This window comes from Podarcis filfolensis, assembly GCF_964270895.1.
Source record: "Podarcis filfolensis genome assembly, chromosome: 13".
In the NCBI taxonomy this organism is placed as follows: domain Eukaryota; kingdom Metazoa; phylum Chordata; class Lepidosauria; order Squamata; family Lacertidae; genus Podarcis; species Podarcis filfolensis.
In genome coordinates this window covers 17732053-17758958 of record NC_139615.1, presented here as the reverse complement: position 1 = coordinate 17758958, position 26906 = coordinate 17732053, and the positions used below count along the sequence as shown (strand labels likewise).

Genomic DNA, 26906 nt, shown 5'->3' with positions numbered 1-26906 from the left:
AGTCACTGTCGCAGGGGACCCTGCGGCCCCCTCTTGGCCTGGCATCAAGTGCAGGCGAACTGATCACGCTCTCCTAAATCCAACTCTGAGATATGGAACCACCCAGAAGGAAGTTTGCCTCTTCACCTGCTCTCTGTGGGCCAAATTAGATATGGGCTGCGAATATACCACACAGTTAAAGCACATGCCCCCACCTGCATACAATCCTAGGAACTGGATTCTTGAGGGTGCTGGGAATTATAGCTCTGTGAGGGGTAACTTGCAGTTCACACTATTCTTGGTGTGCGTGTGCTTTACATGCATGTGCCTACGCAGCCAGGGTGATAGGGACTGTAAGTCCATCTTCCTTTCACAGAAGATTCTATACGAGGCACAGAAAAATCCTGATTATGGGGATCACTGCAGCGGCGGAGCAAGCCGATTGGGCACATGGGGCAGCGTGCATGCCCTGAGCCCAGGGGTGGGGCCAGCCGCGCACGGGGCAGGGTGAGCCGGGGTAGGACGCTCCGCATGGCCTCCGAGGAGTCTGCCTGCCTCCTCCCACTCAGCCGCCCTACAGCTGAGGGGCAGGCAGCGGGCGGACTATGTGGGGCAGCACGGAGCCTGTGGGTGCCCAAGCCACCGCGTCACTCCCAGGAGAGACGCGTGGCTCAGGCACGCTGCAGGCCCCGTGGTGAGTGCCGCCCAGCATTTTGTCACCCCCCTCAGTGGTGACACCCAGGGTGATCTGTCCCACCGCACCCCCTTCCTCCACCCCTGGATGACCGCAAAGCTATTTTAATCTTGAAAGAAAGTAAAATACAAGTCTGAGAAGAACCCATCAGAGGGCAACTAGCCTATGGTGCTGAGGGAAAGTACATGTTTGTGGAGGAGGGACGCAGAGCTGGGAAATTCGGTTTGGAATCATTTTAAGCACCCCCTCATCAAACTATATACTTTTAAACTGTGTTGTTTAAATTAATAATGTCTTGTTATCAAATGCCTTTAATAGCGTTGACTAATGGCTGAGGCCCTTTTCATTGCCTTTTACTGTTTACATTATTTTTACACTCAATTTCTCCTGCTTCTGCAGTTGTTGCTGGTTTTGTTATTGTAAACCACCAAGTCCACTAGCAATAAGGATAGGAGTGCAGATCACTAGATCAACTATTGATTTATTTAATAAATAATAATTTATAAAATAAATAGCTTATCTGAGGACCAGAATACCTGCAATGAACATCAAGGTATCAAGGATTGGGCTAAAAACTTTCCCCCTCTGCATGTCTTTACTCAATTCCTTCTTTTTTTTCTGTCTCTCTTCATTTCCTCCCCTTTGCCCAGAAATCATTAAGTCACACAGCTAGTTGGCTCCATGTCAAGTTGAGTCAGAGAGATCAAGCGATCCACATAAACCGACGTGTGCCTCAAACTGAAGAGCAGAAGCTGAAACTCAAAGTCTCCCAAACTCAGAGAAACCCGAAAGGAAGAAACAGAGGACAAGCACATTTAAAAAAAGGAAGTCAAGTAAACTTGGCATAAAGAAACAGGAAACATTTCTAGGCTTCCCTGAAACTTGCTGAAGCTGCATATTAAGAAGAAACAGAATTTTACCACAAAATATATTTGAAAGTCCAAGAAGAAGAAGAAGAAGAAGAAGAACCTAGAGGCGATCCAGATTTCCCCCTAGAAATCTCTAGTAGCTCTCCAGTTGTAATTTAGTACACCTCCAGAAAGGCTCTTGCAAGTTTCCAGAAAATCTCCAGTAGGTACCTAGATATTCCATAGTAGCCTTCTGGTACTCCACCAGTAGGCATCTAGATGCAATCCAGATGAAGCCTCCCAGAAGTTTTTCTACCTGCTCTTCAGGATTTGCACAACAGTGACCCAGAAACTCTTCAGTTATCCTCCCCTGGCTATTTCCAACTGCTACCCAAGCCTTCATCTTCTGACTGTGGCCTCCAGAGGGAACTTGTCTGACAGATCTCCAGAATTTCCTCAGAAACCATCCATAAAATTCCCAGCTATTCTCCAAAAATTATCGCACCTTCTCTGGAAACTTATATTGAAGTCCAACTAGATATTCTACAGAATATCTGAAGAGAGCACTTCCAAGAGAATCTAATAGTCAGAAGCAATTCAGAAGCAGCTCTGCTTGTGTTCTTCACAGGATTCCCTAGAGTTTTGCAACAGTTGTAGGACAACCTTCCCAGCCCATCTTATATCCCAATTTCTTCTACACATTGAACTTGGTGAAAGACAATATTCCCCTGGTGCCATTTTCCAAAAGCTCTTGTGCTTTTAGATTCTGCCCACTGGAAGAGGAAGCCGACCACAACAGACAAGACACTCATCACCTGCTTCCTTGACAGCATCACCACCACTATTTTTCTTCACCACTCCCAGTTTTCTTTCTTGCCGCCAAGCTGGAGTCACTTAAACGCTGGAATGAGGAGAGGATGGTCTGGTGTGAGAAAGGTGTCCAGATTCTGCTCACCACTGTGGGGGCCTTTGCAGCCTTTGGCCTCATGATCATCGCCATTGGCACAGATTACTGGCTGTATGCCCGTGCCTTCATCTGCAATACCACCAACATATCTACTGAGGAAACCCCCCAGAAAGACAAGAAAGATCCTGGAGGGCTCACCCATTCAGGCCTCTGGAGGATATGCTGCTTAGAAGGTGAGGGGCGCAGTCCAAATGTTGTTAATCCATTCAATAAAGTTCTGGGATAGGATTCAGGGGCGGCCACTGGCCAGGAACCTGAACACCCTCTCTGGAAAGCAAGTTTAGGGGAAAAAACACTGGAAAGCAAGTTTAGGGGAAAAAACACTGGAAAATAAGGAGAGGGAGACAGGAGAATTGTAGGACAGTACACCAAGCTGGAACAAATAATAACAAAGATGCGACAAGGGAGAAGCCCTTAGTGTACGATTCATCTAGCATGAGAAAAGGCTGGAAGAAGAGGAAATGAAACTAGTGGAAAGAACTCCAGAGAAAAGTATTGGGCCTAGGTCCTAAGGCATAAATCTTTGTAGTTCAGTGCTGATTAAAAATGAAGGGCATCTACACACAAGGGCTGTTTAGTACTGCTGAGACACTGCTTTCCCCCACTTAGCATGAAAGAAAATTCAGGTGGTGGTTCTGCTCATGGCTAAGATTGTTGCAAAACGTTATGTAAGCTTGATTCAGCAGACACCCCCCTGCAACTTTACTTGGAAGCTTCCTGCATCGCAGGGGGTTGGACTAGATGACCCTAAGGGTACCTTCCAACTCTTCTACGATTCTATGATTCTCCTTGCAGCTTCTACCTCTAATTGCTTCCTATGTAATGTGTCAGCAGTATTAACTATGAATCCTCTTAATTGCTCTTAATTAGTGAGTTCCTACCCTGTGGGGTGGGAGGGTTTGATTACTAATTTCCCTCATTATTTTGTCTTCCGTATTGTAAAATAAAGTTATTTCACAATAAGAAAAGAGGAAGAAAATATGAGAGGATACCAGTAATCAACCACCACCACCCCATCCCTCGGCATTTACAGGGAATAGAAGCTGGCTAATTACAGGGCAATTCACCAGCCATGCTGAATGGAAAGCAATTAAGAGGCAGAAGCCACAAGACAGAGGCTTCTAACTAAAGGCACAGTAGCTCAGAAAAGTTTAATGGTTTCCTGCTCCGCACCAGACAGGCTGACGCAGCAGTTTTATTGCATAAATGAATAAAAATAATACAAATTGGTTCTGAAGAAAACACCGGAATGCAACAAGCTGGCAATAATATCTGGATTCTCTGTAAAACACAATTGAAACAAAGGGTGACAATTCCAAACTTAAGCTGCAAGCTTGGCAGCAACCCAATATCCAATAGTATGGCCTAGCAGCTGTTGACTGAGAGATTCAGTTGATGAGACAGGATGAGAGGAAGGCAGCTGGAGCAGCAATGAAAGAATCTGTCTATATAGATATATTCTAAAAGCCAGTCACCAACATTCCATCCCACTGTCCCACCATTCAGCCACACTTGTGCCCAAGGAACAGAATACACAATGGAGCAATGGAGCGAGGAGTAGGCTTGATTCTTAATGGGTGGGGTCACCAGGGGCAGGGAGCAGGGTTAGTCCCTAATCCGGAGTGTGCCCCTTTGCTTTCTCCTATGTAACTGGGAAAACATGCAATCTTACAAAAGAAAACCTAAGCACTGTCCTTGGAGATACAGCTGCAGTGAGGGCAAAACACTGCCCCATTTCTCCTCCCCCATGTGGCCCTTGCAGTCTATAAACCCACCACAATCCTGCCTGTCACAATGGGCATAACACCAACAGCAATCAAGTACATATTGTTGCTGTTATGAAGCTCTCTCCTTGCTCTAGAATTCCTCACTCTACCCACATAACAGTAAACAGGCTGCCATGTTGCCCACACAAGGCGCAGTCAAAGATCCCAGGTTCTCGCCAAGAAAAAGAAAGCCTTTAAACGCTCAGAGGTCTGCAGGTGCTTGCGCCCCTTGCCCTCTTCCTCCTGCTCATGCTGCTATGCCCCACAGAGCAAAATTAGGGTCCTTCCACACTAGCTGTTTCCCTCTCCTGCTGTGGTCCTAAATAAGCCTCTGAAGCCCTGTTCCTACTGAGAGGAAATCCCTTGTTAGTGCTCTGGTTTTATAGAGTCACGGCTTGTGGTGATATCTCTGACCCTAAACAGAATCATAGATAGCTCAGTGGATTAGAGCATGGTGTTGATATACTGAGGTTGCAGGTTCAATCCCCATATGGGATAAATGCATATTCCTGCTTTGAATATGCAGGCATATATCAGGCATGGGCAAACTCGGCCCTCCAGATGTTTTGGGACTACAGCTCCCATCATCCCTACCTAACAGGACCAGTGGTCAGGGTTGATGGGAGTTGTAGTCCAAAACATCTGGAGGGCCAAGTTTGCCTATGCCTGGACTAGATTATCCTCAGGGTCCCTTTCGGCTCACCAGATCCACTTGGGACCCACCTGGCGTGGCCTACAATCTGCAATGATGACAGAAATGACAGAATTGGTGAAGCCCCTCAGCTCTGCATGACTTGCCCCTGCATTCCTTCATTACACTGGAGAGCCAGTGGAGAGCCAGTGTGGTGTAGTGGTTAAGAGCGGTAGTCTCGTAATCTGGGGAACCGGGTTCGTGTCTCCGCTCCTCCACATGCAGCTGCTGGGTGACCTTGGGCTAGTCACACTTCTCTGAAGTCTCTCAGCCCCACTCACCTCACAGAGTGTTTGTTGTGGGGGAGGAAGGGAAAGGAGAATGTTAGCCGCTTTGAGACTCCTTCAGGTAGTGATAAAGTGGGATATCAAATCCAAACTCTTCTTCTTCTTCTACACTGTCACTACCTACCACTCGTACCTGAATTCCAGAGACCTTTCAGAAAGGTTGGAATGATGCAGATTATCAGCTCCAGAGAGGGAGACTAATTTCAGCCCCCGTCCTTTTCCTCATCAAGCTGCTCATTAGCAAGATTTTTGCCTGCATTGGCTTCCTACGCTTCCATCATTACATGGCCAGCAGCTAAGGATGGATGAAACTGTCCAATTTGGGTTCTCTCTGTTTCTCATTTTTACAATCTTAAATTCAGTTTCTGCATCAACCTGAATATATTTTTTAGTCCTCGTGGAAAAAAAACTGTCAGCTTCATTTTGCACATTTCTCCTAAAATACTTATTTTTTGATGCATTTTTGTCTAATACACATATTTATACAAGCTATTTCCCCCTAATATAATGCGTTTTTTGTTTGCTATATATGCTTTTTGTGCATGTGGTATGGAACAGCATTGCAAAATTCAGAGAAATGTACATTTCAAAGAGTAATTGTCTTTTGGTTCACTGGGTAGTTTCTCAGCAAAACAGAAACAAAATTGAATTTTTTCTTTTATCCCTACTTGCAACACAGTCCCTTCCTTCCCTTGTTACTTTTTAAACAGGCTGTCATTCGTCTTCTTCTGGTGTTTTTTTTTTAAATGTTTGTTCCTTTTTTGCTTTTCTTTTTTTTGCACTGAAGCACAAACATTTGAAAAATTAAATTAAAAAGAGACAAACATCCAAACTCCTGCTGGTGCAACCATGCTGCCTGCTTTTGCCTTTTCCATGGGGAATGGGCACTGTGAGATTGTTAAGAGAAACACAGCACTAAATGCAGTGCCATTTAAATGTGATACCATAGTGATAGGCCTGCTTCTATCTGACTGATGAATGCCTCAGCAGCACAGGGCAACAAGGCCTGGTGTAGAAAGGAGAACAGGCAGGGTCAGTGGAGGAGCGATGGGTGTTGTGGCCCAAAACATATGGAGACCACCAGGTCTGGTGAAGACTGACACCAGAAGGGTCCTGATGGACCACAGAACCATCTAATCCAGCATCCTGCTTTCCATAGCAACCAAGCAGACAGCTCAGAGAAGCCCAAAAGCAGAACGCAAAGATAATAACCCTACCTTTACCCTGTAGTGAATGGCACACATAAATATGACTATTTTATTTAGTCATTGTGGCTGGATAGCCATTGATAGAACTGTCACCTGTGAAAATATGCATCCCTTCTTAAATCCACCCAAGACACTGACCATCACCAAATCTTGAGAATGAAGTGGAGACTCGCCCTGTGCCTTAAAGTTTAGACACCTTTCCCGAATGAGCTGGCAACCACCGTATAGGTCAGGCTTCCTCAACCTCGGCCCTCCAGATGTTTTGAGACCACGATTCCCATCATCCCTGACCACTGGTCCTGCTAGCTAAGGATCATGGGAGTTGTTGGCCAAAAACATCTGGACGGCCGAGGTTGAGGAAGCCTGGTATAGGTCTTACAACTAGCCAGTCGTAACTCAGCTTATTGGGGGACTACCAGAGCAATGTTGGTGACTATGGTAACCTACCACTCTAGGCCTGAAGAAGGTCCCCAGTGCCCCTAGGTGCTTTAGGTGGCTTTTTGGGAAGGGCAATAGCTCAGTGGTGCATCTGCCTTGGACTCAGAAAGTCCTAGGTTCAATTCCTGGCATCTCCAAATAGGACTAAGAAAAACTCTGGTCTGAAACCCTGACCAGCATATACAATACTGAGCTAGATGGATTTGTTGTCTGACTCACTATAAGGCAGTTTCTTATGTTCCTATGAGGTAGTGCTTAATAGTGGCCGGGCCTGCCTTGAGAAATGGGGCTTGGCAGACTGCGCTGAGATTTTGTAAGAGCTTGGGATTTGGTAGGGAACATTTTGTGTCACGGAAAATCCAACCAAGTTGGAGCCAATTACCAGGAGATGCATCAAAAAACGCTGCTCTGAGCTCAAGCCATGTTTACAGAACTGCTTTGAATGCTGGTCATCTCTGTCTCCCTCTGCGCTAGGGCTAAAGCGAGGGGTGTGCGTGAAAATCAACCATTTTCCAGAGGACACAGACTACGATCACGACAGCGCGGAATACCTCCTACGTACGTATAAATAGGGGGCTTATTCATTCCCCTGCCTTGGCCTCGGCAGTAATGTGTCTCTACTGTTCTCCGTTACCAGGGGAAACAGAGTTTGAATACCACTGAATCTCAGTGTCAGAGGTTGCTGGGGCTGAGATACAGAAGCCGCCCTCAAGATTTAGCTGGAGATGGACAGCAACTCCTACGTATCAAAAGGGGGGTGGTGCATCAAATATTGTGGTTTCCGGGAGGGGGGGTTACTGCACTGCAAAAGGGAGTTGCTTCTCAGTGCCATGGATTCCTTTGAGTCTGCCATGTTGCAGAGAAGGAGTTCACTCATCGTTTCTTCATGCTGGGGATTACTGATAACTGATAAAGAGGCAGCGGCAGGGTAGACGCAGCTGTGTCAGAAATGCCAAGGATTCCCCATCAGTTCTGCTGAGTGGCTTCTTGCAGCCCCCACCCCACCCCTGCCAGGTAAATACCAAATGCAGGGCTGGAATCATCATTACGCTGACTACTCTCTAGGGTAGAGGCTCCAGCCAAATTAGGGCTCTGCAGTGATTTAATTGCCTTGAATTTGCAAAAGCAACTGCAAAAAAGAAAGTATTCCTCCCTCCCCTGAATATCATTTAAATTTTTTCATGAAACTTTCTTAAGGAAAGGGCGGGGTGCTGATTGACTCACATATGTAGGTAAATTTAAATGCAAGCTGCCTGGTCAGAAGAGAGAGAGAGAGAGAGAGAGAGAGAGAGAGAGAGAGAGAGAGAGAGAGAGAAATGCCTGTGTGCTTGCATATAAGTAACATTAGCCCTCAGGAGGTCATTCATGTAAAAGGATTAGACATTCATGGGGGAATGGTATTAACCATGACAGCTAACTGCATCCTCCATATTCAGAAGCAATACAGCTCGGATTACCAGGCGCTTGGAGCATGTGGCCATAGATAGTTATCTCCTTGTTTCTGTTTATTTATCTGTCTATTTATTTTATTTAATTAATTTATACCCCTTTTGCCAAACCAACTTTCCAAAGTGACTTATATTCAAAGAAAAATAATTATAACAACAATAACATACAATATTAGAAATCACGTAGAGCACAAAAATAGAAAAACATGGGAGCATTCAAAACCAGCAAAACGCAGTGCTGTCAATCATATTCAAGCACTGTCTAAAAGTGGGAAGGGAAGGAGCTTGTCAGACCTTCCCTGTGAGAGAATGCCACAACAGTGGTGCTGAGAAGGCTTTGTCCGTGGTACCCACCAATCAAATAATTTCTAATGGTACACCAACAAGCAAAGTCTCCCTTGCTGATCTAAGCCTAGACAGGTTCATATGGGCAATTATAAAGATAATCTTTAAGGCCCTAAATGTTGTGAGACCAAGCTATTAATCAGCACTTTAAACTGATCCTTGAACACTGATTGGAAACCACTGCGTTTGAGGTCACATAAGTTGCATATGATTCAACTGCATTGCTCCTACCAAGTATCCTGGCAACTGGGTTTTATACCAATTCCAAGCTGCATTGTTCTCCTGTAGAGAACAATGGAACAGGCCAGTCTGTATGTAACTAGTGCATGGGAAACTGAGGCCAGATCCACCTCCTCTCAGTAGGGACACAGCTTGCAAACCAGCCAAACAGGTGAAAAGAGTTTCTGGTGACAGACATCCAACTAGGAGTACTCTCAGGCTGTGAATTTTATTTTTCAGGCAGTGGTAGCAGCCAGCGGGCGGGGGGATAGTCCCATCCCAAAGAAGGTTACAGCCTTCATCCAAATGAGATTTCCAGGGGCATCTCATTGGCCACTGCTGGAGACACAATACTGACCTCAGGTCCTAATCCAAATTGTGCCTTTGACACCAAATAGTGCCTTTGATACCTGAGGTGTATGTTTTCAAGGCCCATCCTATTCTTGTACTGTATCTGCATTCTGTTTTACCTGTTTTTAATTCTGAATTCTATATTGTTGTACCCCACCATGGGACCTGCTGGTGAAGGGCAGGTAATAAATTTAATAACCACCACCACCACAACAACAATAATAACAACAAGAAAACACATATGGAAGATCTTATTCAGAGACCTCCTGTATCTCACCTCCTCTGACCAAAAGCCAGCTAGCAAGGCTAGTTCAGTTCATGAAAGCTTTGGTTCAAACAGCACACTTATGGTACACTTTAGGGGATGACAAAAGTTGGTGCAGATATTTGTCCAGAATAATGTCGCCCCTAAACTCTAACCTGGACAGCAAGTCTCTTACCATGGTGAGAGGGAGGTGGGGGAGAAAGAGCCTTCCGGCCAGTGATGGGTACAAATATCCCATGTGCATTTCTAGGATTGGGTGCTCAAAGGCAAAGCCTTGTTGCCCAACATGGGTGTTCTTCATGACCAAAGCAATTTTGGAGGTGCTTCTCTATCTGCAAGCCAATGTCATCTTAATAGTTTTACTACTTTTTACTCTCGTCTTTTCAATTAAAGATTAGCCAAGAATTAATGAATGACAATCTGTTCTGCCAGGTGCTCTTAACAGTTCCTTCTTCTCAGAAGTCCTCATCTTTCGCTTAAACAGTTCCATCAGGCCTACAAATGTGCCTACAAATAATTTAAAATAAATAAATAGATACATATTTTAAACTAATATCCTGATATTTTTCAAAGGGAAAGAAGAGCAGCCATTTCACATTCCCCTTTAACCAAAAACAATGCAAGACAGATTTGCCTTCCTCCTTTCCAATTCTTGTAACAGCTGAGACACAGAACTCATATTTCGGAACTGACATTAGCCCTGGCGGCAAGAGAGTTCTCTTGGTTGTCCCTCTGAAAGTCCATTCTGATTTGACACGAGTTAGGATGGAGTCACTTGCGCATAAGTAAATCCACTCTTCTACTCTGAAAAATATTCTCATATGCTGCTCCCTGTCTCTCTTAATCAGAGGCAGTGCCTTCTTTTTTCTGGACCTTATCGCTGTTAAACTGCTGCCCCTATTCCAGTGGAGCGGTTAGGTAATTTTAAACTTTGGACATACGCCCTCCCTCTCTGCATAGGTGTATTACTTCACAGTGACCTAGTTCACATAACACTAAGCTGTGGCTTGTTTAACAAACCATGAGTTATCCACAATTTGTCCCAAAGATGGTCAAACAAACCATGGCTTGTTCCCCCCAAATTTGGTTTGTTTCCCAATTACTCTGGCCTGGTAGTTTGGTGAGCATCTGGAGTGCAGGGGCCAAACAAACCATGGAAAAGTGTCACAGTTAAAACAAAGCAGGGTTTGTATACCAACCACAAACCATGGCAACAAACTGTGCAGGGGCGGAGCTAGCTGCCCCGAAACACAGGGCAGCACGGGGGCGGGGCTAGCTGTCTGCCCGGCGAGCGTGTGGGGGGGGTGCCGCTAGCCGCCTGCATGATAAACGTCGGGAAGGGTGTTGCTAGCCGTCTGCGCAGCGAGCGTCCAGGGGTGCCGGCCACATAGTGAGCGTGGGGTGGGGTTGGCACGGTGATAACCGCCCTCACGGCTGACATTCGGTGCAAACCGCACCTCCCGCACCCGCCTTCCTCCACCAGTGAAACCATGGCCACAAAACCCCCACATTGTTCAGTCACTATGACACTGTTTAAACATAATGCTAAGCCATGGTTTAACAAAACATAGTTAAATAGACTGTGGCTTAGCATTATGTGTGAACCAGGCCAATGTGGTAAGCCAGCCCTTCTGTGTTTGGGATTCCCAACTAATTCTGCTGAGTGGGGCCCTAAATGACTAACTTATTTTATCCCTGATCTAGCTTTTGAGGATGCCTAAAGTATGTGTGAAATATACTGATATTGTTGTTCATCAAGGTTCGTCTCCCTCCTGAGGCCCCCATGACATTTAAATATCTGAGTGAGGGGTAAGATACATTTTGTCTCTAGCACGCAAGCACATACTCTCCCAACAATTTTCACAGACAAAAATAGGGACATGCTTATTACACCCCAGCTCTCATACCAAGGATAGCTGTCTGAGCCACCCTCCCTCCCATTACAACATTGCTGAAAGCCCTGGTCATTGACTTGCTTACTTTAATCATTTACTTGCCTGCCCCTTAACACAGGTTTAATAGCTGGGAGACTGCTTGCTCACTTGGTTAAAGCTAGGGATTTTTTTAAAAGTATGTGATGTACAAACAATTGAAACGGAATTGAATGAAAAATAATAATAATTGTCATAATAAGTTACCAACATTTCAAAATATACCTCAGCAGCTGCAGTGTGTGGAACAGCTGGCTGTACATTGCATCGTACCCTTGCATGCATGCACATGCACTGAAAAGCAACAAGATGTATTCACTGTTCACTCTGACATGAAACCTCTAGAGATTCCAGGAAGAGAGCCGAATTCCAAAGGCTGACAGTTCTCACACTCTCAGAAACCAACAAGACATCCCCAAGAGGCCAAAAAGGAAAATAAAGAAAAAGGACGGAAGGAAAGAAAAGATTGTGATTTGTGAGGGAAGAGTACAAAAATAAAAAAAATCAGGGATGACCTATGGCAAATAAGAACAACTAGAGTATCTGCAAACATATGTCTGTGCATGACCACTAAGGCACCATGTAGTGCACGGCCTGCCCCTTCTCATGCTGCAGTTTAAGAGGTCTGACTTTAAAATAAATGCAGAACACAGGAGGTGGAGTAGAGCCTTCATCAACATATAATAAAGGGGCTCAGAGTTGTGAGGCGGTAAATCTTTCTATGAGAATCAGAGTGTTACAAGCGTGCCCTTTACATTTTCACTCGTGAAACGTTGGCGGGTATGCAAGGTCTGGTTCCAGTGGGGTTTGATTGTTGCTTTTCTTTGTGGGACGGGATGATTTATTAAAAATGGCCACATGCTGAGGGAAGAAGTGTGGGGAATGGATTCAGGGAATGTGATTGGACAGTCAAGTGTTCTATGCGCAACTCTAAGAGGTGGCTCAAGCCTATTTATTTATATTCAAGTTATATACCACCCTTTATCAAAAGATCCCAGGGTGGTGTACAACATTAAGAACATAATTTATGCAGCATAATAATAGCAACATAATACATAGCGTAATAATAAAATAATCATAATAACAGCCCCCCCTATTTAACAGGAAATAGATTTTTAATGGCCAAAGGCCTGGGTAAAAAGGGAGGTTTTTGCCTGATGCCTAAAAACATGTCATGATGGTGCCAGGCGAGCTTCTCTGGGGAGAGCATTCCACAGAAGGAGAGCCACCACAGAAAAGGCCCTTTCTCATGTGCCACCCTCCAAACATTTTGGGGAGGGAGGACAAAGAGGAGGGCCTTGGATGACAGGTGCAGGGTCCGGGTCGGTTGGTATGAGGAGAGGTGGTCCTTCGGGTATTGAGGTCCTGAAGAATGGGCCCAAAAACTGTCAGCAAGTGCAGCCGATCCAAGATCAGTGTTATATGTTCAAATCGTCTTGTTCTGGTGAGGAACCTGGTTGTTGAATTTTGCACTAGCTGAAGTTTCCAAACCACTTTCAGAGGCAGCCCTTTGTATAACACTGCAGTAATAACACTGCAGTAATCCAACCTAGAGGTTACCCGAGCGTAGGCCACAGACGTTAGTCTACCACTGTCCAGATAGGGGCGTAATCGGGCCACCAGACGAAGGCACTCCACACCACCGAGGCCACCTGGCAATGACAGTAATGGATCCAGGAGCACCCCAAAGCTACATATTTGCTCCTTAAAAGGGAATGTAACCCCCTCAAGGTCAGGCGGTCTCCCATCCATCTAGTCTAGGAAGCCACCCACAACAGTGCCTTTGTCTTTTCCGGATTGAGCTTCAGTTTACTGGCTCTCATCCAGTCCATTACTGTGGCAAGGCACTGGTCCAAGGTGAATTACAAAAATTTCAACCTCTCCTTCCAAAGTGTTGTGGGGGAGATAATTAATATGAACAACATCTTTAACCTTTCGACAGGAAACATTTCCCACATCAGTTTCCAACAGCTTCTCCAGCCCACACACAGGCACACAGGGTGTGTCATAGCTCAGTAGCCACAAGTCATCAATGCTGTATTACAGCCAATAAAACCAGGCAGGTAAATGAAGTTGGCTCTAGAGAGGCTGTGGATTGATTTAGGCATTACTTATGTAAAACAAACTATCGGCAGAATCTTGTAGCGTTGACCTTGCTGGATTCCACCATTTCAGAGTGAAGGTACAGACTGCACCATCAAATACTTCTTTCCCTCTAGATTTTTTCTGAAGAAATCCTGTATGCACAGAAAACTAGCGTGTCAGGATGAGGAAGGCTGTTTCAGAACACGCCCTGAGAGACTAGTTCTCTCTGTGGAGAGAGCTCTGCTCTCAGACATATATTATTTCCTGCATTGTAATCTCCTCCAACCTACCTTCCCCTTCCCACAGGTGTGGTACGAGCCTCAAGCATCTTCCCCATTCTAAGTGCAATCTTGCTATTGCTGGGAGGGTTCTGCGTGGCTGCCAGCCGTGTCTACAAGTCCAAGCGCAACATCATCCTAGGTGCCGGCATTCTATTTGTTGCTGCAGGTGAGTGGGGGTAAACAATCCCTCTCTGGTTCTCTAGTGTAGTTCCATGTGTGTGTCTATTCAGTGGTCAGTTCACACACACAACAGAGAGAGAGACAGACAGACAGACAGACAGACAGACAGACAGACAGACAGACAGACAGAGATCCACCAAAAACTTTATCCCCCAGTCTATAGCTGTGTATACACTCCCATTTGCTTTGCATCCAGATGTTCCCAATACTGCTTTGGGAAGAGGTATACACATGATGTAAGCCACAATCTGTATCAATTCTTCCATTTCTTATGAAATGCTGCATTTCAGTGCATTCCCCCCCTCAAACCAGTTTCAATTTGAATTGGCGAAAAGAACAACCTAGCTGTGTTTTAAGCTGGCTATGTGTACACAGGTTATTTCTCTGCCAATCTATCACCCTTCCTTTATCACTTCATGCATGCATCTACAACTTCACAACTATTTACCTCAACCTTCTTACCCATTCCCTCATCTTTCCTTTCTCTTCCTGCTTATCCTACCAGAGGCGGATTTAGGACAGTGCAGCTACAGTGTCTCAGCGTCTCAGCATATAGGGCAGCTGTGTACGGAGCCAGGAGCTCCCAGTTCGAGCCTTGACAACTCCTGACGTATCCATTCACTGCCACCATTTCCCCTCCCGCTTTCATCTTTCTCTAACCCATATCCATATGCAGTGAGTCATCTGCCTTCTCTACCTGCCCACCCCACAGCCTCCCTCATTTCACTGTTCTTTATTTCCACAACTCCTCAGGCCTCAGTAACATCATCGGTGTCATCGTCTACATCTCAGCCAATGCCGGAGACCCTGGCACAAAACGCGACGACGAGAAGAAGAGCTACTACTCCTACGGCTGGTCCTTTTATTTTGGAGGCCTTTCCTTCATCCTGGCCGAGATGATTGGAGTCCTGGCCGTCAACATATACATTGAGAAGAACCGGGAAGCCCATTGCAAGAGCCGCACGGAGCTACTGAAAAACCCATCTTCCTCGTCATCGGCCATCTTGCGCCTGCCCAGCTACCGTTTCCGATACCGCCGCCGGTCACGCTCCAGCTCCCGCTCCACCGAGCCATCGCAGTCTCGAGAAACCTCGCCGGTGGGCCTCAAAGGCTTCCCTTCCACTGACATCTCCATGTACACACTATCGAGGGACCCCTCCAAAGCCAACGTCAGCTCGCTCTACGGCGGTGCCAGCGAAACGGCATCGACGGGCGCGGCTGCGTCGGGCGCAACTGGCAGTGGCGGTGGGTTCTTGCAGCTGCACAACACCTTCCCCAAGGACCCTGGTGTCACCGTCACAGTGACTGGGCCTGGTGTAGCGGGGGCGACTGGCACCCTGGGCAAAGACACCTCCTCCAACACCAACACGCTCAACAGGAAGACAACGCCAGTGTAGGGACGGAGTTAAGGGAGGAGGGGGCATAGGGAGGAGGAAAGATGAAGAGAAGACACAGCTCAGAGAGTAGGTTGGGAGAGTCAGAAAGTTGCAAAGCGAGAAAACAATCCATCCATGCATTTCCGCCCCCCCTCCCTCCCTTCCCTCATCCATCCATGAACTCGCATTGCTTTCCTTTTTTCTAACCCGCCAATAGAACCCAAATTCACACCTCACACCTTGGGGGAGGGCAAAGTAGCGGAGGAGTATGTTCACCAGGGGGCTTTCATGAATGAAGTGACAGGGATCAGCCATTCCTACAGCTTAAGAGACACTTAAACCAAACACCATTGTCCTTTCAAAACAGGCACCTCAAGGATAACCTAGATGGACTACTTTTCCCCACCCCACATTGGGATGGAGAAGAGGGGGTGCTGTTGTGTCTCAGAGGTGCTTGAGGAAGGAGGATAGTTTTCCTTGCCTACTTGGTTAAGATCTCTAATGGGCAGCCAGATTCAGAATCTGAAAGGGACGTCCGTGTGCGTGTATATGTTTTGAAGACCCTGGCTCCTCCACTCGTAAGCCTCTTACAAGATGGCTTCCACAGCGTACTGTGCCAAATTTGGGGCTGCAGTGTGGATCAAGAGGGTGTTTTGTTCCTCAGCGGGTATAAGGGAACCCTCTCTTCTCCTTCACTGCAGCTTAATTAAGGGCTGACAAAAAAGTTTGTGCCAAAACACAGTGCCAGAATATTTTTTTTTAAGGGCGGGGAAGGTGTTTTAAAATCCAAAAGGACCGACTGCCCCCTGGTGGCTTTTAGAAGTATTTCTAATCCACTAGGCTTTGCTTCAATCTCCTTCTAGTACATGTATGGCTGAAGTCTTTTTTCAGTTTCCAGCCCATCTCTAACACTGAGCCATAGCTCTTCCTGAGATGAAGAGGTCTCTGGGGAGTAGAGGGTCCCTGCTATTTACACAGGCACCCTTTGCCCATTGAAATGATAATCAACCAGTCATTATTGACTTTATTTGTTTGTCTCGTCCATTTAATAGATAGATAGATAGACCCCCTTTTTTAATCTTCTTTTCGATATTGGGAAGAAGAACTTTTAAAATGAAACAAGAAGTAAAAATAGAAATGGATTACACTTCTGTTCATCCCTACCTACCCCCCACCCCCAATTCAGCATCCTAGGGAGAATTTTTACATGTATTATAAATATATAAATAGATAGATATAGATAGATAGATATAAACAACAACAAAAACCACACATATATATGAGAAGACGAACAAAATGATTGTGAAGTTTCTTAGGACTTGGTTGATTTACGTTGGTTGTTTTGTTTTTTTAAAACAACAGTGGGATTACTATTTCCCCAGCGGAACTTGTGCCAACTTGCAAGCAATCGGTTTTACAATCCTGGTATCCTGATCCTGAACCATGCTCGACTTTGCTCCCCTTCTGCATGCAGAAACGGGTCTGCAGATCCTCACTGCCGATCCAGATGGATTTCCTTTTTTGACCGGGTGCCGCAAGATCCCAAGTGGCCCAATGTATAATGTATACCCCTTTCCATCTCCTTAGGAAACATAATCTCCCAGAAACTAGTTTTACTGAGTGCTTTTCTCGGGGGTTGGACTCACATATCCTGCATCTGCAGCAAGAGCCGAAGGGGAGACTGTAACTACAGTGCCAGGTTAATTAAGGCCTATCCTGGCAGCACTGGCAGCAGGGGTGTCAGATCAGAACCACACTATTTATTTTTATAGCGACCCTAAAACATGGACTCAGGGAAGAGTTACAATAAATAGATGTTAACAAAATGGATATATTTCACCATTAATGGGGAAGGAGGAGGGGAAGGGGAAGAGAAGGCAGAAATCAAAAACTAAACGTAAAAAATGACAAGACAGCCACCCGATTTCCACTTCTCTTTCTCCATGAATGAGAATAAAACTATGGAACAGAATGTCTCACATTCGGCAAATATATAAAAATACATATGTTAAAATAAAACTCTAACCAAATTGTATAACCAAACCAAAATGACTTTGGAAAGGGTGGTGCAGACTATTGCCACCTTAAACGCACTTAGTAGGAAGGTAAGCACAATGAGAAGCGGTAGGACTTCGTTCTGATTAAGCATGCTTACTGTCTGGCTAATAAACCAGCTGACATAAAATTCAGGTCAAGAATTTTGGTTTGAAATTCTCCGACTGAAGAATTAAGGGTCAACCTATGAAGAATTCAAGGATCCCTGAATACAGCACGGTTTGATTTAGCCTTATTGTCAAAGACAATATGTTAAAACTTCAAAACAATTAAGTGCTTGGGTAATAGAAATATTGCTTGGTAAGAGGGTTGTCAGAGACTACTACACTCTCGTCTTTCAGTAGCTAATCTTATGGGAAAGCCATGTCTGAAAAACAGTTAGAAACTGTGATTGTCTCTTTACTGTTTCTTCCTGCCTTTTAAGAAGTAGTATTCCCCCCCCCTCATTTGTTTAAATGAAAGTGTATAGTTTTTTTCGGAGGGGGGGCCGCTTAGAATTGTGTAAGGAGGTGGGCTTTTTTTTCCTTTTCTTGTGGTAATGTGAGAGGATGAACAATTTAAAATTTGAGAGGAAAAGTGTACGTTTTAAAATGTGCAATGAGAAAGAAAACCTTTCAGTGGAAAAGCCTCACCTGTTCTAAGTTTTTTCTGTATAAAAGTGGGTTTCATATTAAAAAAAAAGACAAAAATACAGGAACATTTTTTTTTTCAGAGGGGCAAAATCCACTTGATTGTGCTACTTACTGGTGAATAAAGCAAGAGGAAGGGGGGAAAACAATACAAATAAAAACAACAGTCTGTCTGTCATAACAACAACAACAAAATGCATGGATTTTTACTGGAATCTACCTTTCAAATAAAGTCCTATGAAAATATGTCCAGGGGAGGTTGTTACTGAGGGGAAGGGACACAGCCAAAATGACTTATGTCACAAAAGGAAGCATTGCTACCTTACTATTAACTACAGAGCTGCTTTCTAGAGGAGATCACAGACACACAGGCTGCATATGCCCCATGCATTTAAAGTACATGGCTTCCCCCAAAGATCAATGGGAACTGTAGTTTACCACCACAGAGCTACAATTCCCGGCACCCTTAACAGTTCCTGGGGTTCTTTGGTGGGGGAATCATGTGCGTTAAATATATTAGCCCCACTGTTCATCAAGTCTGCATTCTGGGGATTTTGAAAAGGTTGACCCCCCTTCTTTGCACTAGAGTAGGGACGGGGAACCTGTGGCCCTCTAGATACTCTTGGGCTCAGCCAGCATGTCCAATGGCGACTGCAGTCCAGCAACATCTGGAGGTTCTTTGCTAGGATGAGGGTGAGTGGCTGCGCAGACAGCTAGCTCATAGGCAGCTCTCGGTCTCTCCCACTCTGTAGTCTGTATTTCCTTTGGGTGCCATCTCTTCCTTATGTTTGGCAACAAGCTTGCTGTCAGGACATGTTTGAACTGTGGGAGAAAAGGAAAGAGGCGCACTAATCCACTAATCCAAGGTTTCAGGCAGGAATCTTTCCCCAATTCTACCTGGAGACACCAGGGATTGAACCTGCGACCTCCTGCACACAAAGCAGATGTTCTACCGCTGAGCTTCGGCCTTCCCCTCTGACTGGCAGTGGCCCTCTAGCAGAGACAATTCACACCACTTGCTGCTGCAGGCAGTCATAGGGATGGGGCCTGATGCCTTCTGCAGTCAAAGCATGTGTTCCCTGCTCAGGAGCTACAACTTGCTAGCAGCCTTATGCTCGGCATTGTTTGGGAATTTGAAGAAACAAAATAATAATAATCCAATTTTGAAAACGATGGTTAATATTGGGGCAGTTTTCTGAAAGATTCAAAATGGCACCCAGTTCTATCCAAACACAGACAGAAACCAACTCCATGATCTCTAGAACCATGATGCAAAATTGGTTAGTATCAGTGCAGTTCTAAAAGGCTTGATCTGCCTGGCATCCAGTTGAATCCAAACATAAGCAAAAACCTGCTCGGCTATCTCAGAAACCATTATGCAAAGATGTGGTTATGATATTTGGTTTGGAAAGGTTCAGGTAAGTCCATTTGTCTTTCTAGCCACATTGGCAAGTGGCTCCCCAGGGGCTCAGGCAGGTGGAGGGTCTTCCTCACCATTTGCTATCTGATCCTTTCAACTGGAGATGTCAGAGATGGAGCCTGGATGTTTCTGCATGCAAAGCACATGAGTGCATGTTGTCTGACTAGGAACTAGTGAAGGCTGGTCCATTAAGGTGAATGGGGCACTGCCCCATCAACCTCAGATGTTGTATGGGGTAAAAGTGCCATAGGATAAATAAATACATCTTTATTTCCCTAAACGTCAACTCTTGTCACCTCTGCCCTTAGACGCTGACAGCTGTCACAGAGCAGTTTTGAGATGCAAATAATGTGCTAGCCTAGCTTGCTGCAAATAATGTGCTAGCCTACCTTGTTGCTGACAAACCTGACTTAATTTTCAGCAAAGCCCCATGGTACAACCACACATTTCAGGTGTTAATAAAGCAAGACTCACATAACAAAAAATTAATAAACAAAGCAGTACTCAATTCATCCTTCTTCCTGAAAGCACAGCATGTCTTCTCGGCCTGCATCTCACTCCCTGCAGCACAGCACCCCCTACAGATCTCCCACTGCCATTTCCTGCCAGCCTTGAAACAGCTGTCATTTCATGCTAACTCAGTGTTTTTTCTCAATCGGCTTGTGCTGAGAACACACAGCATCCCGCTCCCCGAGGGCAGCAGGGCGGGGGCACTGTGGCACCAGATGCTCCAGCCTGCTCCTAATTGCATGGATGAACACTCTAAAATCGCCACTTGGCCCTCTGTGGATTTTACTTAACACCTTCAGGCCTGAACCCTCCTGTCCTAGTCTCTTCCTTTAAAGGTAAAGGGACCCCTGAACATTAGGTCCAGTCGTGACTGACTCTGGGGTTGCGGCGCTCATCTCGCTTTATTGGCCGAGGGAGCCGGCGTACAGCTTCCGGGTCATGTGGCCAGCATGACTAAGCCGCTTCTGGCGAAACAGAGCAACACATGGAAACGCCGTTTACCTTCCCGCCAGAGCGGTACCTATTCATCTACTTGCACTTTGACGTGCTTTTGAACTGCTAGGTTGGCAGGAGCAGAGACCGAGCAACGGGAGCTCACCCCGTCGCGGGGATTTGAACCGCTGACCTTCTGATTGGCAAGTCCTAGGCTCTGTGGTTTAACCCACAGTGCCTTTAGCCCTTGTCTAAAGCATAATTTCATGAGAAAATCTGCCTCCTGATGGGCAACAGAGGGAACGCTGGACAATCAAAGGAGAGGTGTCCCAGGATTGCTGCAAAGCAACCATGAGCCATTCAGAAAAACAGGAACATTGCTACTACTCCCACTAATGCTGAACTTGGTCTGTGCCAACCCAAATGTGGCCCAAAAGAGACAAAAACAGCCATTCCAGCATGCCCAGCTAATGTATACAGAGTTTCAAAAGAAATTAAAGCCAGACCCCCTAGAAGGGGCAAATTCCTCCAAATGATACATGTCTGCTGAGCATGCATGCTCCGCAGGAGTGACTCACCCTGCTCAGTTACTCTTATCTCCTGTTCTAAGCAAGGTTTGTGCAACAGGCATTTGAAAGCCATTTCAATGGCTCTCCGCTGTGTATGAAGGGAGGAGGAAGAACCAGGAGAAAGGAATTGGTGGTGGAGGGAAGACAGGAGCAGCCGGAAGAGCGAGAGACAGAAGGGAAAGGGGGACAACAGATGAGATGGGGGGGGGGAGATAGGAGCAACAAAGAAGGGGGTGAGGAATCAGGAGCCAGAAACAGCAGGAGCAACAGGTGGAACAAGGGAAGCAAGAAACAGAGACTATATGGAGCTCACCAAGGAGAGAGCACATCATTCTGCAACAGGTCCCATTTTCATTCTTAGGTTCTGAACAGGTGTCACTGTGATGGAACACCTGTTGACAACCTGCTTGGCCTCATTCCCCTTCCAGAAATCCAGGAATCTACGCAAGGTTGCAGGTGGTGATGCTTGCAACACAAACTGCAGTGTATTTCTGCACCCCCACCCCAAGAGGAATGTTGCTTTTCAGGGACATAAGTAGCCAGCATGGAACAGGAGCCTTGTCCAGGCCTCTCAGGAGAGTGTGATAGCGGGAAGGGGGGAACGATTTCTTCTGAAGGAGGGAAAGGAAGAAGTCTCCTCTCACCTCTCTGGAAGACTTCCCCTGCTCTGCCCTACAGCGCTAGAGATTTCAAACCCTGGGGGGCTGCCAACCCCCTGAATCTAATCACTTTGTAGCTAATTGGGTGGGGAGTGTTTTGGTGAGAGGGAAAGAAAAAATGTATTCTTTTCCCTTTTGTTTCTCCTGAAACATCCATGGGTGTTTTTTTAATCTCACAGCATGCATTCCACAACCCTAATCCTGTCCCCCTCTAAGACATCATTATTCCCCCCCCAAAAAAATATTCCAGCTTCTTCTTCTCTCTCTTGCCACCACAGCATTCCATACATTCTGGAAGCTCACAGGTCCTTCCAGCCAACTTTTGCAAGATTAACTTTTCTTTTCCTTTTAAGTTGCAAATTTATAAACTTGGAAATCTCCAGAGTATATAAAAAGCGCCATCCTATATTTGGGTGGCCCCATTTTGTTTCCAAACCGATAGACTTTCAACCGCCTGAGCCGCATTTGAGGGCTAACAATAACAATAATTGCAACAAGAACAACAATATGCAAGTAAGATTAAAAATTATATCCAAGTCACCAAGCAATAGGAAATATGAGGAGTGAAGAACTGGAAAACCAGCCATCGGCCATTGGGAACCACAATCCTCTCTCCCTAGCCTCATAGTCTACTTTCTTAATTAAGGATGAGATGATTGGACAGTGTTCTCGAAGCTACTAACATGAGTTTGACCAAACTGCAGGAGGCAGTGGAAGACAGGAGTGCCTGGCGTGCTCTGGTCCATGGGGTGACAAAGAGTCGGACACAACTAAACGACTAAACAACAACAACATCATTCTTTTAATCCTCTATGTTCACACAGAGGATTAGATATTTAGATTTAGATTTAGATGCCACTAAAAGGGTAGAGTGTCAACCCCCCCAAGTGTTTATACTTCTTCTTTCTTTCTTATTTTCTTTATTTTTGTCATCCTTCATTCCTTCCTCAATGTGTGTTGCACTTGACACCAATGCATGGCACCAGCCATACACATGACATTTTACGAAATACAAAAAGACAGGTCACTGCCCTGAGGAACCTTCTCTTATTTGGTAATATAAAATGCTCAGCTATGCTCGTGTAAGGAGATTAAGTTGGGATGGGGGAGAGAAATGATTCAGTTTGCATTTTAAAAGAAAATTTCTCTCTAATTCTCACTTTCTGAAACAATAAGTGAACCAAAATGCAGCTGTGCATCAAAATACAAACATTTTCTAATTTTGCAATGCAGTTTTCCCTGCCAAGTTATGTGTTGTTGTTGTTTAGTCGTTTAGCCGTGTCCAACTCTTCGTGACCCCATGGACCAGAGCATGCCAGGCACTTCTGTCCTCCACTGCCTCCTATACATCCATATTTTCTGTTTGAAAAATGTATTGTATTAGGGAAAGCTGCTTTGCAAAAATGTGTATATTAGGCAAAATTGCATACAAAAATTTACAGAATAAATCTGTTAGTTTCACATTTTCCCTGTCAGTTTCTGTTAATTTCCTGTCTAGTTCTCATTTTTTTCAAACTTAAATTCTATTCTGCACATTCCCAGTGTGTGATTTTTTTTAAGTCCTCAGAAAAAATCATCAGCATTTTCATGCGAATTTGCCCTATTTTTGCAAATAATTTTTCCCTCTTACAATGCATTTTTGTACACACACACACCCCAACAACAACATGTGCATTTTTAACCCTAATATGTGCATTTCCGTATTACTTGGCTGGAGCCCTGCAAAATTGCAAAATTCAAAAAAGGTGAAGTTCTAAGGTTGGTAGGGTTCAGGAATTGTTTCAGAAATCACAAGTTTGGTGGGCTTTCCTTTAAGTGCAAATGGAATTTGATTTCTCCCCCAGGAATAGTCCTTATTGAGTATTCGTTCAGATCTGTTTATGGGGCGGTTATAAGGCAAGGAGCAGTCTGCCTGAATTCATCCAGATTTACTTTTCCGGTAGTTATTCATCTTCCTGTTAATTGTTTGCCCATCCCACACTCTTCAGTCCACTCCCCCACCACTTTCCTAACCGCAAAAAGATCAAGTATTTTTTGTAAGAGGATTTGTTGCATCAGGCCAACAGAGCACATTAATTCCCTTTAATTGCTCAAATGCCTGGTATGCACTTGAATCCCTCCCACAAAACACTGATGGTCTGGAGATGACCACTTGCTAATCCTGACAACAAGCCGGAAAGGTCAGTCAGCATTGCTATTGTCTGTACTGTGTACTGGGGCGGGAGAGAGAAGGGAGGGCTGAGAGACAGCAGTTTGCCTAATGGGAAACTAACAGCCCCCCAGATGTTGAACTCAAATGCCCATGGCCAGCATGGCTCAAAGAAAGGAGCTGTAGTCCAACAATGTCTGGAGGGCTACAGCTTCCCTACCTGGCCTAAGGAAAAGTCATAGCAGAGGAAAGATTTACAACTGCAAATGCAGAAGGAGGAAGCGCTGGCATACTTGCTGGGAAAGCACTTGTTGGAAACAACACTTGCTTCCCGTGGGACTTCTAAAGAAGTGTGCCTAGCAGCAGACCGACTTGTACATGATTTTAGTGCTGTGCATACTTGCTGTTAATCAGGGCAGTGTGAATCCAAAAGAGGTATTGCAGCCGGTGCAAGTTCCAGAGACTTGTGAAAATGCCTCGAGGTATTCCGGTCCCAGCAGGGGGTGCTGTCGTAAGGTGGGGCAAGAGGGCCCCCCCCCCTTGCTGCTGAAAGAGCTTTCCATTTTGGCCTCCGCATCGTCAAAACCTTCAGAGGCGCACAGGCACACACACATCCAGACTGTCTATGCGCCCTGGAGCCTTAAAATAACCCTGATTGCCTAGGCGATGAAGAGCAGGAACAGGTGCTCCGCACATTTGCCAAGGCAGCCGGGGGGGGGGTGAGGTAGCTGCTGTTCCAACCCTGGCCTCACCCTGGGAAGCCAGGGCATTGGGTAGAGAAGGCAGGGGTGGGGTGAGGGTGGTCAAGCAACTTCTCAGCACTGCATGCAACGTGTTGACCTAGATAGGAGCCAAGAGAAGCTGCGAGGAGCCCTCACGGAAGACCCAGCTTAAAGCCTGGGGGGTTTGCAAACCGGGTTCCGGGTAGCTATTCTAGAGCCAAAATAGATCCCTTCAAAAGACAAGGGGGAGCAGGGCAAGGGGCTATGATGTGGCCAAATTTTTTCCTCCAAGACGAGGAGCAGCGCATGGGGGGGCGCACACGGGCAGGGGTCAAGCGGCGCAAGGTCCTGACGGATGAGCAAGAGGGCAAGATCAAGCTGGCCTTCTTCGTGGCCATCGTGGGGATGACCCTGACAGTGCTGGCCGTGGGCACAGAATTCTGGGTGGAGCTCAACACCTACAAGCAGAACCAATCCCTCGTCTGCGAGGCGGCCCACTATGGCTTGTGGAAGTTTTGCCACAAGAAACTCTGGATGGACGTTGTGGAAGAGGAGAGGGCTACCTGTGGACCCGCAGAGCTGCCTGGAGGTAATGGTTTACCTGAGCATGTTCCCGTTTTCTTTTCCCTTACTCCCCACCCGACCCCACCCACACTTTCATAAACAAACACAGACACACACCCTGTTCCTGAAGTTGCCCCCTCCCTTTGATCCTCTTCCTCCACTTCCCAACACTGTTGTGTCCAACCCCCACCCCCACCATCTTCTCTGCTATGCATCCAGGGAATGTGGGCTGGTGTTTCCATGTGATGCAGCACGTTCAATGCATTACATGCAGGATCATAAGGGATGGGATGTGTGGACTAACAAGGGAAGATGGTGACTAGATCTGGACTGCTGGCAGCCCCTGGTTAAGTGTGAGGCCCTCCTCCCCAGTTTAGTAAAGCCCTCCATTATCCACTCATCAATTAATTATCTCTTTGCATATGCCGCCCCTACCCAACACATTGTTCTCATCTATTTACCAAAAAGCAGTCCAGTGTGTTTGTCTTTTTCCCTTTCCTTTTTTGCTCCACCCCAGCCACATCCATCAGGCCTTCATGTGACCAGTGGCTCACAACCTCAGCCTTGGCATCTGTTTGCAATTTCAGGCTTAGCCCAAGCACTTGCAATGCAGAATGCTGATGCGTTGATTACCTCCTGCTAATGAAGGATAATCTCCTTGCCTCTGCTAGCATCTTTCTTCCATCTCCCATTCTACAGGGAGAGGCTCTACCTGAATACAGTATAGCTTGAAACGGGGGAGTTATGGTTGAAAGTATCATCTTCTGTTTGACGTAAGGATGACAGTTCACAGAATCAGGAGCCTCCATAGAGACCCCAAAGCCAAGTTTTCCATATTAACTGTAACTATTTTTTCACTGCATGTGTAAACTGGAAAGGAAAAAAAGAGTGCCTCTGAGACTATGGAGAGAGTCTGCCAGCTAACACTTAATCAAGACAACCAACACCCATGTATTTGATGTTAGATTAGCAGAGCTTCTAGGGAAAGATATGGCCAGGACACTGGGGTGGGTAAGGGGGATTGCCCTTTCAGAGATATTTTAGGCCTCCTTTCTGAATATTAATGCACTTTAGAAAAATGGAACAGCCAAAGCAAACATGATGTTATTCACACAATTAGTAATTGAGCAAATGCTGTCTGCAATTAGACATAGCAAACCACTGATATAATAATAATAATAATAATAATAATAATAATAATAATAATATTTATACCCCACCCATCTGGCTGGGTTTCCCCAGCCACTCTGGGCGGCTTCCAACAGAATATTAAAATACAATAGTGTGTCTATTTGCCCCCATCACAGTCCCAAACCAGACTGGGGGGCCCCACACAGCTATTGACTAATTTAAAAGGTTGGCTAATAGCATCGGGTCTGCTGCTGCCTTAAGACTTTCATTATTTTACTTACCAAGATATAAGCATAAGCAAAAGCAATGTAAGTAGTTTTCTACTCAGTCATTCATTACAAAATCATGCAGTTAAGTTAACTGCAATATTGAACCCCCTATATTTATGTTCTGGCTGTTCTGCAATGATTCTGCTCCTGCCCAGGCCCCATTGTCACAAAATCTCTGCCTACAAGTCTGTGTGGCTTTCAGGCAGGCTCAAAATGTGGCATTTCCCAATATAGGCATTGAGAAATGCATTAACCCAGCCATCTATTTGTGGGCCAATTTGCACGATGGTTTTCACTTCACGGCAGCAGGGCGTGGGTTCCATGTGCGCCACATGATGCACTGACTAGCTAATCTGTCCATCCATCTCCCCTCTGTGATTTCTGTCTGTTTATTCTTTGTGTGTTTTCAGAATTGTTTTATTAGCAGCTTTGTGTGTG

General features: G+C 45.6%; 2 protein-coding genes and 1 long non-coding RNA gene across 5 annotated transcripts in view; 2 read left to right on the top strand and 1 right to left on the bottom strand.

Moving 5' to 3' along the window:
• The window catches only part of LOC310748381, a 77410-nt gene that overhangs the window by 20413 nt on the left and 30091 nt on the right, over positions 1-26906 (bottom strand). The gene's annotated exons all lie outside the window — the stretch shown is intronic.
• CACNG8 (calcium voltage-gated channel auxiliary subunit gamma 8) lies at positions 1296-18291 on the top strand. Its single transcript, XM_083584103.1, has 4 exons — positions 1296-2661; positions 7353-7436; positions 13829-13969; positions 14737-18291. Exons 1-4 carry the CDS (start codon positions 2439-2441, stop codon positions 15378-15380), a joined length of 1092 nt encoding a protein of 363 aa, XP_083440229.1. The 5' UTR covers positions 1296-2438; the 3' UTR covers positions 15381-18291.
• CACNG6 (calcium voltage-gated channel auxiliary subunit gamma 6) overlaps positions 24559-26906 on the top strand; it is a 40209-nt gene continuing 37861 nt past the window's right edge. The window contains exon 1 of one of the 2 annotated variants that reach the window (XM_083584110.1): positions 24559-25093. In XM_083584110.1, the coding sequence (XP_083440236.1) occupies positions 24769-25093 (325 nt within the window). In that variant the 5' untranslated portion in view covers positions 24559-24768. The remainder of the gene's footprint in view (positions 25094-26906) is intronic. The other variant, XR_014541307.1, reaches the window with a different exon arrangement.